A 16750-nucleotide genomic window follows, 5' to 3' on the forward strand; every position below is an offset into this window, starting at 1 on the left:
AGTGTACCATTTGACTTTTGGTAAATTTACGGAATTTTATAACCAGCTCCACATTCCAGTTTTAGAACATTTCCATCACTTAAAAAGTTTCCTCGGGGCTGGCCTGGCGGCACAGCGGTTAAGTGCGTATGTTCCGCTTCTATGGCCCAGGGTTCACTAGTTCAGATCCCGGGTGCGGACCTACACACTGCTTGTCAAGCCATGCTGTGGTAGGCGTCCCACGTATAAAGTAGGGGAAGATGGGCTCGGATGTTAGCTCAGGGCCAGTCTTCCTCAGCAGAAAGAGGAGGACTGGCAGCAGATGTTAGCTCAGGGCTAGTCTTCCTCAAAAAAAAAAAAAAGTTTCTTCATGCTTGTTTGTAGTTGGTCCTTATTCTGCTCCCCAGCAACCACTGATCTGTTTTCTTTCTCTGTGGCTCTGCCTTTTTAAGAAATTGCATATAAATTGAATCAGATGTAGTCTTTGGTTTGGCTTCTTTCACTTAATGTAATATTTTTGAGGTTCACTCATGATGCATAATATGTATCAGTAGTTCATTCCTCTTTTTATTGCTGAATAGTATTCCATTGTATAGATAGACCATAATTTGTTTATACTGTTTTGAATTGACTTTTGCATATGATATAAAGTGTGACTCGTGTCATTTTTTTGTATTTAGGTATCTGATTGTCCCAACACTGTTTATTGAAAAGACAGTTTTCCTCACTGTTAAGCAGCCACCTTTGTAATAAATCAGTTCTCCTTATGTGTTTAGATCTGTTGGTCCCATACACTGGTTAGAAACCACTGCTACCACACTGCCTTGATTAACTGGTGCTAAAATAAGTCTGAATACTGTTCTTTTTCTAGATCCTAAAGTTATGCTGTCCAATACGGTTGCCTATTTAAATTTAAATTAATAAAAATTAAATAAAGTTAAAAACTCAGGCAGTTGCAGTAGTCACATTTTAGGCATGCAGCAGGCACATGTGACTAGCGCCTGCTGTAATGGCAAGCACGGATATTGAACACGTCATCATTGCAAACGGTTCTACAGTCTAGAGGAGGGGTTGGCAACCTTTTTTTTCTTAAAGGGCAGGATAGTAAATATTTTAGGCTTTTCGGCTCTGTGGGTTCCATTTTACCTGCTCACCCTCTGCCCTTGCAGTAGAAGAGCAGCCACGGATGGTCTGTAGGCACATAGGCGTGTTGTAGTTTGCTCACCTGTGGTCTAGAGGGTTTTGGCTCTTCTTGGTATTTTCCATTTCCATATTGATATTAGAATTATCTTACTAAATTCTACCCCTCAAAGAATAGTTGAGAGTTTGATTGGGATTATCTTGGCTCTCTAAATGGCCTTGAGAGAATTGACACTTGTACAGTGTTGATCTTTCAACTCCTAAACATGGTATATGTTTATTTAGGTCTTTAATTTTTCTTAATGTTTTCTGCATGGAAGACATGCACATCTTTTGTTAGATTTATTCCTAAGAGTTTAATATTTTTGATGCCCTTAGAATGGTGGGGTTTTTTTTCTTAAATTTCATTTCCTGTTTTGCTTTATGTTAGATGTGGTATGTAGAAATATATTAGATCTTTTGTATGTTGACAAATCCAGCATCCTGGGCTAAACTCATTTACTCAAGTAATATGTCTGTAGCTATTTCTTGCAATTATATCCTCTATGGCTACTAATGCTTTTGTTTCTGCCTTTTCAGTCCTTTTATTTATTTTTCTTACCTTATTTCACTGGCTAGGACCTCCAAGGCAGAGCCCAGTAAAAGTGGTGATTGGGCAACGTTTCCTTGATCTCAAAGAGAACACTTTCAGTTCACCGTAAGCTGTAAGGTTTGCTGCATCTATGGAGGTGATCGTGATTTCTGTCTTTTTTTGGCTCCCTATTAATGTGGCTTTCTGCCTTTCCTAATCTGAGCTAGCATTTAAGCAGAATAAGATTCTTTGGGTTTCAGTAGGGCCCCCTTTCTAATGCCAGGAAGGTAGCTGCATCCTTGGTTGCAGCAGACAGCAGCACATGTTAGCTGTGGAGGCAGCACCATTGGGAGAGTAAGCCGTCCGGGCTCCTGGCCTCTGCGGGTGAGCATGGTCTTTACAACTTTAAGTTGATGGATTTCCTTCCACCCAAAGCCAGTGAATTGTATCAGAAAGATAAGAAAGGAAACTGAGAAAACCTCAGCTTATATCACTGTTTGGAAGTTACATGGTTAGATGTCAGTTTCTCTCTCTGTTCAGTTCGTGGAGGTAATGAGTCTGAGTCATCTTTTGTTGCTACTAACTCTCAGAAAGTAGGATGTTAGAGAAATTATTGAGAGCAGTGTGGCCCTGAGCGAATGTGGGATTTGAATTTGTTTTCTGTGGATGCTATAACAAATTATCACAAACTTAGTGGCTTAAAACACTGCCTATTTATAATCTCAAAGTTGTGTGGCTCAGAAGTCCAGGTGCAGCGTGGCTCAGCTGGGTCTTTGCTCAGGGCTCACAGGCTGAAGTCAAAGTGTTGGCTGGGCTGAGCTCTCATCTGAAGGCTCTGGGGAAGATTTCACTTCTAAGCTCATGGGAGGTGTTGGCAGAATTCAGTTCCTTGCAGCTGCAGGGCTGAGTTCCTCGTTCCCTTGCTCTGTACTCCCAGCCGCCTTCATCCACACGTCAACAACAGCACCTCGAGTCCTTCTTGTGCTGAAGATCTGTGACTTCCTCTTGTTGCTTCATTTCGCTGCCTTTAAGGGCTCATGAGACTGTATGTTGGGCCATTCTGGGTAATCCAGGGTAACCGCTTTGTTAAGGTCAACTGATTAGTAACCTTAGTTATGTCTACAAAATCTCTTGCCATCTAATATGACCTTCTAACATAATAGAACCTTGGGTGTGGCACCACAAGCAAAGGTCATGGGGCCAAAATTCTGCCTAGCACAGGGTTCAGTCTTATGTAACAGAGTATTGTTAGGAACATGGTCTTTCAAGTCAGATACAACCAGGTTTGAATTCTGGCTCCACCACTTACCAGCTTCGTGACCTTGGGCAAATTACTTAGCCTTTCTAGGCATTAACCATAGAATCAGATCGTAGCAGTTTCTAATTTATAGGATAATTGTGAGGATTAAATGGGATAATGTCTATAGACGCTTTGTGCAACACCTGGCACCAGGTAAATTCTCAATAAATGTTAACTGCGGTTTTACCAGGGGTGTTGGTGTTTTATGAATGGAATTTCTAAGTGACATTGCACCATATTTACTTACATCAAAATAATCTGGTACAGTGCTGTCCCATAGAACTTTCTGCAGTGACAGAAATGTTTTGTATCTGTGCTAATGTCGTAGTCAGGTGCCTGTTGAGCACTTGAAATGTGGCTGGTGCTACTGAGGATTTGAAGTTTTCATTTATTTCAATTATTTTTAACTTCAGTAGCCACAAGTGGCTAATGGCTACCAAATTGAGCAGTGCCGCCCCAGTGGCAGCCCTCGCACGTGGCGTGGTTTTCATTTGCTTATATCACACTTACATGTGACATAAAATCTTGCAGAGTGATCTGCCTGTAGGAGAGACAACTATTAGCAATGCTTTTAAATAACTTGAGGAGAAAGGGCTAGGTTTTTTTTGTTTGGTTTTACGTTTTTCCAGTATACCAGCAGTAGCATACGTTCGGAAATTCATGGTAGAAAGTAAAATGGCAGAAAGCCTTATTTCATAGTTTATAGAAGGGAAAAAACAGGTAAGGTCAGCATTAATTTCAGTGATTTTTTTAACCTAATTGTCTGAATCAGAAGAATCATTAGATTTATCTGGAAATGTCTGAGACAGGCCTGAGGACTCTGCTTTTTCCGGTTTGCGTTAGGCCTGTTCTTGGAAGTTTATTGTTGGAAAGTGACAGCAGTGGCGTGACCGTTGACTCTGCTGTGGGAGCTTGTCTCTTACTTTGCTGATAGGTTATTATTCTGTCTGTGAGACCTCGGGTGAGGTCTCGAGGCCTCCTGCTTTTACACCAGTGTTCATTCCATCTCACACGTCACGTTTTTTTGTTTGACAGTCAAAATGTTCTTGTCCTACACAGCTCAGTTTTTCAAAGCCCCACTGGAGCAAAGACCCAAAACCATCTTTGTTGATATTGCACAGCAGCTGCTTCCACTTAAAATAAGTAATAATTAAATCGTTTTACAAATTGGATATTCTCTATTGACAGTGAAAATTACACAGCTTTTGGACTTGCTTTGAGTTGTCTAACTTGTGTTTTGGGCTTTGTAGCGAGCCTGTCTCGGTCAGCCTTCCTGTCTCAGAGATATTATGAAGACTTGGATGAAGTCAGCTCCACGTCATCCATTTCCCAGTCTTTGGAGAGTGAAGACACACGGACATCCTGTAAAGACGATGAGGCAGTGGTCCAGGTCCCTCGGCACGCCCCCGTGGTTCGCACTCCTTCCATCCAGCCCAGTCTCTTGCCCCACGCGGCTCCTTTTGCTAAATCTCAGCTGATTCACGGTTCACCTGGTGGGATGGGAGCTTCGAGTAAGTAAACTATGAAACAGGAACCTTTTTCCCCTATTAGGTTTCTACTCATGAAGGAATTGCAACTGAGTTTTATACTATCACACCAATAAGTTGTTGGTTCCAGCTCATTTCTACTATTATTCTAGAAATTAGAAGACTAATTCAAAAGAGGTGTTCCCCTTGAAAGCATTTGGTAGAACATTGTGAGGAAGAAGAGGCTCTGCCAGGTTCACACTGTCACAGCTTTCCTGTTGAGTCCAGCCTGTGTCTTTTTAAACAGGTCTTTTTAAGGGTAAAAGGAGGAGGCTGTTTGTCTCCATATAAAGCAACAGCCACACTGAGCCTTTCAAATCCTAGCTCATTTCAGCTCAATTTGTAGCCATATTCTGCCTTGAAGCTCAGCAGCTGCAATGCTCATTTGCAGTATTGGCTCACTAAAGTGACCTGTATTTTGCTGTCACACTTTCAGTTCAGAGTGTCAGGACTTTGCACTGACGTGACTTCTAACAGAACAAACATGAGCGTGAGGTCCTGGAATGGAGAGATTTTATAAGAGGAGAGCAGGGAATTGATCTATATTGGTATAAAAGGTGTATCTTGATCAGTATCAGAGGAAATGATTGTGTAAAGTATTTTGGCTGATAGAGGTGGGCAGGCAAATTTCATCTGGCCTCTTTGAAAATATATAGGTGCCAGCCTGTCAGTTTACCGGTACTTTTCTATGTGCGTTAATGCTTAAGGATTTTTAATCTTAGCATTTTCCCTGCAACTTAACCTGGAGAATTTACCATTTTAACTTTTGTGTATTCCCCTTGTCTGACCCACTCTCTTACTTAGTTTTTCTTTTTCCCTCAGTGTCTACGTCTGGTAATAAAATTATTCCTCAAGGGGCTGACAGCACAATGCTTGCAACAAAAACCGTGAAGCATGGTGCACCTGGTCCTTCCCACACCATCCCAGCACCCCAGGCAGCCGCCGCTGCAGCTTTGAGACGGCAGATGGCCAGCCAGGTGCCAGGTAAAAACTGCACCCCGCACCTAGGCAGGACTGACTGTGAGGGGGCGAGTCACAGGCCAGGACTACAGGTGCCGTGAAACAGCGGACTCTCTCTGCTGCCCTTCAGAAGAGAGGACTGATGTGGCAGCACTCTCCTCTTTTTTGGGAGAGAGTTCCAAGAAAGCAGAAGCTGAAACTTTTTCCTTTCAAAGGGAGGTATTAGATCTGCCACATTTGGTTAAGTAGGAAATCAGTGGGGGTTTTTTTTTGATAAAATTGATAGGCTTTAAGCCCAAAATTAATCTTTGCAATTAGATCACCTAATAACATGAGAATTGTCTCATAGTCTCTTACGGATCCCAGCCACCCTGTGAGGTGGTGCTGGCAGTTTGCCCGTTTTGCTTTTGCGTTGTGTAAGGTGCAGAGAGGTGAAGGTTATGCGAGCAGTAACTAGCAGAACCCACGCTCCAGCCTGTGCTCTTTCTCTTGCGTCACAGCTCTTTGTTAAGATTGCAAACTTAGCCTTTCCGGACGGAGGCTCGAATGAGCTGATCAGCACTTGCATTTGTCGATGTTTGTGGCTATCCAAAATTCTCTCCAGCAGGATTCTAGGTGGTTGGCCTCAAGGCCTGCAGTTATCACTAGTTATCAGTTTGTTCAAGCCAGTGGCTCTCAGCCAGAGGCTGTTTTATCCCGTCCCCCCAACAGTTGGTAATGCTGTCAGCATTTAGTTGGTAGAGGCCAGGAATGCTACAAAAAAAATCTTAAAATGCACCAGACACCCCCACAACCAAGGATTATCCAGCCCCTGAGCGTCAGTAGTACCAAGGTTTAGAAACTCTGCTGTAAATATTTTTGTTTTAGTGAATAAAACTTTTTAGTCTTATCACTGCTTAGAACACTATCAATTTAGACACTTCTTTTTAAAAGACTAAATAAAAAGACATGGTGGTTGGTTTTAGACAAAAAAGAATTACTGTTATACAGCAATAAATGATTTCTAAGAAAAGTTCAAGTATTAGAATGCTTATTAAGGCATCTAGAATAGATATAAAAGAGCATAAACAAGATAACTTTTTTAAGTACCTTTGAGCCTTCTGAAGAAATAGAATCCTTTGATGTTTTCTTTAAGTATTACTTGGACCGAGCAGTCTTGGCATTGTGCTGAACAGGCCCAGATCAAGCTGATTGAGTCGGTTATTTATAAACTGAAAGTCTGCCAGGACTTAGGATTGTTCCACTCTCAGCAGGAGGCAGTGTGAGCTCTGCTGTCATTTTGGAGGCAAGATTTTCGAAGGCGCAGGCCCCTTTGAATGTGAAAGATGAGATATGTGTGGTCATGGCACGGTGTCTCTGCAGGAGGGAGTGAAAGCGTTCCGCCTGGGCTACAGCTTTCACCTTTGCCAGAAGCATGCTAGAGAGATCTAAGAGCTTTGCTCACACCTTCTTAATAGTTAATTATAAAATGTTGGTAAGGCTCGGAATGCAGTTTTAAATTGTAGGACACAGAAAAAGAGATGTGAAAGCTGATGAGCCTAAGATAGATAGACAGGCGTCAGTCAGCCCCTGTTGCCACTCCGTAGTTCAGGCCGCTTGGCCTCTTCCTCCCTTGTCCAAGCTCCAGTTTCCACATTTTACTCCTTGTGTTTGTCTTACCAAGCCATGAGCTCCTTTAGAGAAGAAGCTATATGTTAGACATTTTTTGTGTTCCCAGCGCCTAACAGAGTCTGGCAGTAATAGGCTCATATGAAAGAATGGACGGACGGACGGATGGCAGAAATGCTTAGTCTGAATGCTGCTACTCCTCTAGTCTGTCTGCCGTTTTCCAGGATGAGCCTACAACGTGACAGGATATCTTAGCTCTGCTCTGTGAAAGCTGGCAGGGAGTTCTTTATCCCTAAACTAGTATATTTTATTAAATTGCATGAAGCCTTATCCCATAATCTTTACGAATGGAGTATGCCAGGTGTCCATTCAACACAGTACAGCAGAACTGCCTAGCGTAGGTTTCCTTTATGTAGTAAGATTGTGTTCTGCGTGAGTTTGTGTCCTGGTTATTGCCCTCTAGTTGGCCAGAAGTTTTGATCCTTAACGGCAATTAATATGCCTCTCTCTTGTCTATTTAAATAGCTGTGAGTACTTTGACTGAATCAACTTTGAAGAATGTCCCTCAAGTGGTCAATGTGCAGGAATTGAAGAATAATCCTACACCCCCTTCTGCGGTGATAAGGTATGAATGGTGCTACTTTTCAGTTTCAGCCACTGAATGATTCTGCAATAGCAAGGCCCTGCCTGCAGGGAGCAGCATTGCTGCTGTCACAGTGTGACTGCCCGCAGAGCTTTAGGTTACAAGAGGGGTAGACACAGCTAATCTTAGGTATGTAAGTGGATTTTTGGGAGATTGTCTTCTTCAACTTGCCAGTAACTGTTGCCTCATAAACCATTAAAGTCTGTCTTGGTGATGCATACTCAGTGTGCGTCTGCCGTGAGTAAGTCTGCCTGTGGTACACATTAGGGTTATTAAGTTGCGTGTAGGGGGTGATTTTTTTTTTTTTTAGTACTCTTTGGGTTCCAGAGATGATGCTTCAGTTCTAATGAAGACTGTGGAGTCTTAAAACTCAGTGGTGATCTTGAGACTGACAGTTTCTTCCCTCACTTCCTCTCTCCAGGCATTTCTGTTCTTTCAAATTTCTTTTGCCTTTTGTATGAAAAAACAGTCTTTTAAAAGGCAGGGCTCTGTTTGGGGACTTCGAGCTTCCCTTCCATGCCTTATTTGAAAGCTGGATCATTGCTGCCGGAGCTTCCTTTTCTTTAGTCGGAATCTGTGTTTAGAATTCAAGGCACTGCCTCCCTCCCACTGTCCTGGACGGCACAGTCCATAGACTGTGCCTGGGCTCTGTTCTGTGTGTTCTGTGGCCGTGATCTCTTTAGTCCAACCCCACCTCCCCTGTGGCACAGGGAGGAGTTGAGGGCCGGTCCTCAGTCTGAATGGAGGGAGCACGAGAGCCAGTGTTGCGCAGGGAATGAGTGTCTAGTGTCCGTGATTAGTTCAGCCACAAGACGAGCAGCCAGAGACCTCGTGGTTTTTCCATATCATGCCCACCCTCTGCCACCCCCACGGAGCGGGCCTGCTCACTCGTCTGTTTTGGCTTTATCGAGTGGCCCTGCTTCACTAGTCTGCTGGCCTTCTCTTTTTCCCACATTGGTCCATTTATCAACACTGCCTGTTCCAGGAATTTCTCAGTTATCTCAGGGCCACTCTAACAGCCAAAACCAAGCCTACCCACTTTCCTATCTTGTAGTGACCTTGAAGCTTTGGTATGCTGTTTAGACCAAGATGGCATTTGTGGTTGTCGCAAACTTCTCAAGGGAAAGAACCATGTATTAAAGTTTGGGGATGGTGGCCAGATTCCGAGTGTGGGGAAGGCAAAGAAAAGCCGCTGAAAGGCAGAATATTACACAAGACAGGAAAGTGCAGCTTAATGGTGAGAGAAACTTGGTCTGGTATGTCTGAGATGTTTTAGCCATTAACCGTGCGTGAGAAGCGCCTCTTGGGGATTGCACTTCGCCTTTCTTCCAGCTTTGTTTCCGTCAGAGGCCTCATCTGAGCTGACCTGCGATGAGGGCTTTGTTAGAGGAGCAGTTCTGAGTTTGCCCTTTTTTCTGACTTAAGAAAAATAGACACAAAAGTTAAAAAGGAATCTTGAAGAAATTTTCTTTTCCTTTCCCCACAGAGTTGGACTCTGGCAGAGTTGTTTAACTTGTATGCCCAGTCTGGTGCCTGGAATGTCTTTTTTTACTAACTGCTTACTGAATAATAGGTAAATGCTAAGCATAATTGATAAATGGAAATTGGTATTTACCACCTCCCCCAGTAAGAAAGCTTGAGAGGGAAATCTGTTCATTATATATATGTTATATATATGTATTCATTATAAAATTACTTTCAGATTCTGTTAAACAGTAGTTTTCTAAGTGTGTTTTAAGTATTTAATTTTGTGTTTAACTTTCTCTGAGTACTATCTTATAGAAAATTTATTATAAGATGAGCTTACATATTTCTGCCGTTGATATATCGGATGTTCATTGGCTCATTCATCATATTCATTGACTAACTGTCCTGTTTTAAGGAAGATTTATCGAGCAAACCATGGCTATTCAGACTCCTCTCCAGTGTGCCTAGTCACTTGATTCAGCAGATTCTTACGGAGCCTCTGCTGTGAGCACGACACTGCCCTGGGTGTTAGGGTACAGCAGTGAATAAGACATCCCATGTGCCTGCTTTTGGGGCACTTCTACTTTAGCGAGGAGACAGCTGCTAAACTGCCAGTTGCACCAGCAGTTATTTGAGTGCAGTATGGTAAGTTCAGCGAGGGAGAAGTACAAGGTGCTGAGAAAGCACATAGTGAGGCAATCCGATGGAGTCCGGGGGTGACAAGAAGGTTAGTAAGGAAAAGATGGTTTAGCTGAAAGGTGAACAGTGAGCAGAAGTTGCGAGGCAGAGCGGAGAGGAGAGTGTTCTGGACAGAGGGTGCAGGATGTGTGAAAGCCCACACCTGGGAGAGAGCAGAGCGTGTTCGAGGTGAAGTTGAAAGCAGGCCCGAATGGCTAGAGACCTGGCCGGAAGTGGAGTGTGAAGAAGTGGGGCCGAATGAGGTTAGAAATGAGGTGGGATTTTTGGTTTATCTTGTTTGTTTTTACCAGAACACGCCAGACACAGCATTCCTTTCAGAAATTTTGGCATTCGTCTATTCTTTCAGCAAATACTCAGTGAGCACTTTCTGTGTGCCACACACTGTTGTAGGTGCTGGGGATAGAGCAGTTAGCAAAACAGACTCCCCACACCCCCAAAAAAGCCCTGTCCTTGTTAGTCACAGAGAGACAACGATAAGTGGAGTAAATAAGTAAAATATAACTTTTTAGATGGTCATAGGTATGATGGAGAAAACTAAAGTAGGGAAGGGTTTAGGGACAGTTGTCTGGGTGTGGGTTACAATTTTAAATAGAGTGGCCAAGGAAGGCTCTTCTCACACATGGTTAATGGCTGAAATACCTCAGAAACACCAGACCATGTTTCTTTTACCATTAAGCTGGATTTTCCTGTCTTATGTAATATTCTGCCTTTCAGTGGCTTTTTTTTTTCCTGAGGAAGATTTGCCTTGAGCTAACATCCACTGCCAGTCTTCCTCTTTTTGTATGTGGCCATCTGTCAGCATGGTCACTGACAGATGAGTGGTGTAGGTCTGAGACTGGGAGCTAAACCCAGGCCACCAAAGCAGAGTGTGCCGGACTTAACCACCAGGCCACTGGGCCGGCCCCTCAGTGGCTTCTGACACTTGACACTTGAGCAAAGAGAGCAGGTCTCAGGAATATCCTAAGGAAGAAAGCCCCAAGCCCGGGGCCTGTCGTGGGGGCGTGTCTGGCAGATTCAAGAAAGAGCCAAGCAGCCCCTGGTGGCTGGAGCAAGAGGGAGAGCACCCGGAGATGCGGTCAGGGAGTAGGACCGGGGCAGGTGTGGCATGGAGCATCTCCTAAGCCTTGGCAGGACTGGGCTGACCATTGGATTTTTTGAGCAGTTAAGTAACCTGATCTGATTTAGTTTGTTTTTTTTAACTAAAGCAATTTTTTAAAAATTGAGGCATAATTTACGTATAGTAAAATTTACATTTTTTGCTGTAAAATTCTGTGTCCTTTGATAAATGCAAATAGTTATGTAAACCTCTGGTTTTAGCAGGAAGCTTCTGGTTCTTATAATGAGAGTTGATCAAAAAGGCTAGAGTTAGGAATGGTAGAAACAGGTAGAACAGGAAGCTTTTGCTTATTTTTTATTGTGGTAAAATATATATATATATATAAAACAAAATTTGCCACTTTAGCCATTTTTAAGTGTACAATACAGTGACATTAAGTACACTTACAGTGTTGTGTAACTCTCACAACTATCCGTTTCCAGAGCTTTTTCGTTGTCCCAAACAGAAACTGTGCCCATTAAACAATAAGTCACCACTCCCCACTTCCCTCCCTTTGCATCTGGCTTATTTCACTGGAGTTTTTAAGGTTCATCCATGCTGTGGCATGTGTCAGAATTTCATTCCTTTTATGGCTGAATAATACTCCACTGTATATATATATATACGCTGTTTTACTTACCCATTCATCTGTTGATGGACACTTGGGTGTTTCCCCCTCTTGGCTATTGTGAATAATGCTACAGGAAACATTGGGGTACAAGGATCTGTTTGAGAACCTACTTTCAGTATTTTGGGTAATGTTTTAGGAGTGGAATTGCTAGATCATATGGTAATTCTGTGTTTAGCTTTTTGAGCTAAACATAGTTTACACGATTTTCCAAAGCAGCTACACCTTTTTACTCTCCCATCAGTAAAGTATGAGGGTTCTAGTTTCTCCACATCCTCCGCAGCATTTCCTCTCGTCCATCCTTTTGATTACAGCCATCCTAGTGGGTGTTAAGTGGTATCTTATTGTGGTTTTGATATGCATTTCCCTAATGACTAATGATGTTGGGTGTCCATTCATGTGCTTATTGATCATTTCTGTCTTCTTTGGGGAAATGTCTGTTTAGATCCTCTTCCCGTTTTTTAATTGAGTTATTTATCTTAATTGTTGAGGTGTAAGATTATATATATAATCTAGATTCAAATCTCTTACCAGATATTTGATTTGCAAATATGTCCTTCCATCGTTTGGTTAGTTTTCACTTTCTTGATAGTGTCCTCTGAAACCCAAAAGTTTTTGTTAGGGGGCCACCCCATGGCCGAGTGGTTAAGTTCGCACACTTCGCTTCAGCAGCCCAGGGGTTCACCGGTTCAGATCCTGGGCGTGGACATGGCACTGCTCATCAGGCCATGCTGAGGTGGCATCCCACGTGCCACAATTAGAAAGATCCACAACTGAAAATATACAAGTATGTACTGGGAGGGCTTTGGGAAGAAAAAGGAAAAATAAAAATCTTTAAAATAAGTTTTAAAAAGTGTTGGTTTTTTTTTAAAGATTGGCACCTGAGCAAACATCTGTTGCCAATCTTTTTTTTTCATCACTCCTTCTTCCCCTCCAAGCCCCCCAGTACATAGTTCTATATTCTAGTTGCGAGTGCCTTTGATTGTGTTATGTGGGACGCCGCCTCAGCATGGCCTGATGAGTGGTGCCATGTCTATGCCCAGGATCCGAACTGGTGAAACCCTGGGCCACCGAAGTGGAGTGTGCGAACTTAACCACTCAGCCACAGGGCCGGCCCCAAAACAGAAAAGTTTTCAATTTTGGTGAAATTCAGTTTATTTTTTCTTTTTGTTGCTTGTGCTTTAGATGTCGTATTTAAGAAACCATTGCCTTAGTCCAAGGTCGTAAAGACTTGCACTTTTGTTTTTTCCAGGTTTTATAGTTTTAGCTCTTACATTTAGGTCTTTGATCCATTTTGAGTTAATTTTTGTAGCTAGTGTGATATTGTGGTCCAACTTCATTCTTTTCTATGTGGATATCCGGTTGTCTCAGCACCATTTGTTGAAAAGGTTCTTTTCCCCCACTGAATTGTCTCAGTACGCTTGTCACATTGATTGGTTTTTGAATGTTAAATCAATCCTTGGTAATGGTGCATTGCCGTTTTTTATACATGGTTGGATTCAATTCACTAAAATTTTTAAGAATTTTTGAGTCTATCTTAATGAGGGATATTGGTCTGTAGATTTTCTTTTCTTGTGATGTCTGTTTGATTTTGGTATCAGAATAATGCTGGCCTTATAGAATGAGATGGGAAGTGTTCCTTCCTCTTCAATTTCCCAGAAGAGTTTATATAGATTTGTTATTATTTCATCCTTAAATGTTTGGTAGAATTCACTGATGAAGCCATCTGGGCTTGGAATTTTCAGTTTCTTTAGAAGATATAGGATTGTTCAGTTTATCTACTTCTTGAGTGAACTTTGGTAGTTTGTGTCTTTCAAAAAATTTGTCCATTTCATTTGAGTTGTCAAATTTACTGGCACAAAGTTTTTTGTAATAGTCCCTGATTATTATCCTTTTAACATGTGTAGAATTCATAATGATTTCACTTCCTTCTTTCCTGTTAGTGGTAATTTGTCTTTTTTTTTTTTCTTGATCCATCTAGCTAGAGGTTTATCAATTTTATTAATCTCAAAGAACCAGCTTTTGGTTTCATTGATATTTTTTTTTCCCTAATATTTTTCTACTTGATATTTATTATTGTATTTTGCTGTTTGCTTTGGGTTTATTTACTCTTTCTACCATAGAAAGCTAAGATCATTTTAAGGTAGAAGCTAAGGTCATTGATTTGAGACCCTTCTTTTCTATATAGGCATCTGAAGCTATAAATTTCCCTCTAAGAATTGCTTTGGCTACATCCCACAGATATTGAATATTGTTGTGTTTTCATTTTCATCCACTTCAGAATACTTTTGGGGGCCGGCCCGGTGGTGCAGGGGTTAAGTTCACACGTTCTGCTTCTCGGCGGCCCGGGGTTCACCAGTTCAGATCCCAGGTAGGGACATGGCACCGCTTGGCAAAAAGCCATGCTGTGGTAGGCATCCCATGTATAAAGTAGAGGAAGACGGCCTGGGATGTTAGCTCAGGGCTGGTCTTCCTCAGTAAAAAGAGGAGGATTGGCAGTGGTTAGCTCAGGGCTGATCTTCCTCAAAAAACAAAAACAAAACAAAACAAAATACTTTTCAATTTATCTTTCTCTTTTTTTATATACCTGTGGGTTTATTTTAAAGTATTATTTAGAAATAATTGAACATTTTCTAGGTATCTTTTTGTTAGTGATTTTTAATTTAATTCCATTGTGGTCAGAGAACATGCTTTGTATGACCTTACTTCTTTAGATTCGTTGAGACTTTTTTTATGACCGAGAACTGAGATCAGCAAGATTATTCTTAAAGGGCCAGATAGGAAATATTTTAGGCTTGCAGGACATGTGGTCTCTGTCTCCACTACTCCATTCTGCCTTTGTAGCCTGAATGCAGCCGTAGACAATATGTAAGTAAATGGGAATGGTTGTGTTACCGTAAAACTTTACAAAAACAGGCAGCTGACCCTTAGTCTGTAGTTTGCCAGCTCCTGACCTAGAATGTCAGTCGTCTTGGGAAATGTTCTGTGTGCTCTTCAAAAGAACATGTATTCTGCTCTTGTTGATTAGAGCGTTCTATAAATGTCAATTAAATGAAGGTGGTCAGTAGTGTTGTTCAAGTCTTCTGTGTTCTCAGTGGTTTCTGTCTACTTGTTCCATCAATTATTGAGAGTGTGGTTGGTATTTTCAACTGCAGTTGTGGATTTGCTTATTTTCCTTGCAGTTTTATCAGTTTTTGCTTCATGTTGAAGTTCTGTTATTAGTTGCATGAATGTTTAGGATTGTTCTGTTCTTTTAATGAAATTACCCAGTTATCATTACAAAATGACCCTCTTTATCCTTGCTGAGATTAATTGCTCTGAAATCTACTTTCTCCTATATTAATGTAACTAATCCAGCTTTCTTTGTTGAGTGCTAGTGTGGTATCTTTTTTCCACCCTTTATTTTGAACCTAGTTTGTGTCGTTATATTTAAAATGGATTTCTTATAAATTGCATTTAGTTGGGTCTTTACTTTTTTATGCAATCTGACAATCTATGACTTTAAATTGGAGTGCTAGGATTGTTTACATTTAATGTGATTATTGACATGTTTGGCTTTTAACCTACTATATTGCATATGGTAGGTTAAATTTATCCCATTTGTTCCTCTTTATCCCATTTGTTGTTGATTCCATTTTTCCTTTTTCTGCCTTCTTTTGGGTTCTTTTTTATGAGTCTGTTTTATCTTTCTTGTTGGCTTGTTAGCTGTAACTCTGTGTGTTATTTAAGTGGTTGCATTAGAGTTGATAGTATACATCTTTAACTTAAGTACAGTCTGTCTTCAAGTAATGATAGACAACTAAAATATAGTATAAGAGGGGCTGGCCCGGTGGCGCAGCAGTTAAGTTTGCACGTTCTGCTTCGGGGGCCCGGGGTTCACCGGTTCGGATCCCGGGTGTGGACATGGCACCACTTGGCAAGCCATGCTGTGGTAGGCGCCCCACATATAAAGTAGAGGAAGATGGGCACAGATGTTAGCTCAGGGCCAGTCTTCCTCAGCAAAAAGAGGAGGATTGGCAGTAGTTAGCTCAGGGCTAATCTTCCTCAAAAAAGAGAAAAATATAGTATAAGAATTTTATAAGAGTATTCTATTCTTCTCTCTCTGCCTTTGTGCTATTGTTGTACATTTTACTTCTCCTTATGTTATAAACCCCATGATATGTTGTTGTAAAGAGCTGATTATCCTTTAAACAGATCAAAAAGAAGAAAATATCTTTTGCCTATCTGTGTAGTTATTGTTTCTGGTGTTTTTCATTCCTTTGTTTAGTCCCAGCTTTCCATCTGGTATGACTTTCCTTCTGCTTGAAGGACTTCTTTAACATTTTCTTCAGGTGGAGATCTGAATTATTTCAGCTTTTGTGTGTCTACCAAAGTCTTTATTTCACCTTTGTTTTTGAAAGATATTTTCACTGAGTAGAGAATTCTAGGTTGATAGTTTTTTCCCCCAATGACTTAAAGATGTTGCCCCACTTTAAAAATAATAACCTCAGTACTGACCATAACCTTAAAAAACCTTCATCCTTTTATTTTTCTTACTGCAAATGTTCATTGTAGACATTATAAAAAACAGAGGTAAAAGAACAAAATTAAAATCAGCTTTATTCTCACCACAAATGTTTAATCACTGTGTGCATGTTTATTCATCTTTATTGTGTTAAAAATTAGTTTTTTAAAGTAAAATTTGAATGCATGCTGCTGTGTAACCTCTTTTTTCAGCTTAATCATGAAACTTAATTGTTAACATTTTCCATGTCATTATAAATTCTTCTTAACAGAATCTCCTGTTTTCCTGTATAATATAAGTCTTTTTCAAAGCTCTAGCGCAGTTCCAATGAAGGTATTTAGCACCTACATATTCATGCAGGAACTGCAGTTTGATTTAGCAGACTTTTAGGTGATATTTTGGAAAATATTTGAATCTTCAAAGAATAAAATTTGCCAATAGGGCACAATAGTTGGCAGTTACAATCTGCATTGATGGACATAAGAAACTCCTACAAATGAATTGATAGCTTCTTTTTTTCTCTACTGACTGACATTTGGGGGTGCACCTGTTTGTTGTGCTGTTACCAAGAATGCTAAAATAAATAATTGGGTACATAGATCATTTTGCACACTTGAAGCTGTATCTGT

The 16750-nt window shown here is 41.1% G+C and overlaps 1 protein-coding gene across 4 annotated transcripts in view; it reads left to right on the top strand.

Moving 5' to 3' along the window:
* Nucleotides 1–16750, top strand: part of NUP214 (nucleoporin 214) — a 97671-nt gene that overhangs the window by 37767 nt on the left and 43154 nt on the right. For all 4 annotated transcript variants that reach the window (XM_046667207.1, XM_046667225.1, XM_046667233.1 and 1 more), the window contains exons 22-24: nucleotides 4241–4501; nucleotides 5339–5500; nucleotides 7610–7709. In XM_046667207.1, coding sequence (XP_046523163.1) covers nucleotides 4241–4501; nucleotides 5339–5500; nucleotides 7610–7709 — 523 coding nt within the window. The remainder of the gene's footprint in view (nucleotides 1–4240; nucleotides 4502–5338; nucleotides 5501–7609; nucleotides 7710–16750) is intronic.

Source organism: Equus quagga, chromosome 1 (assembly GCF_021613505.1).
Source record: "Equus quagga isolate Etosha38 chromosome 1, UCLA_HA_Equagga_1.0, whole genome shotgun sequence".
Taxonomy (NCBI): domain Eukaryota; kingdom Metazoa; phylum Chordata; class Mammalia; order Perissodactyla; family Equidae; genus Equus; species Equus quagga.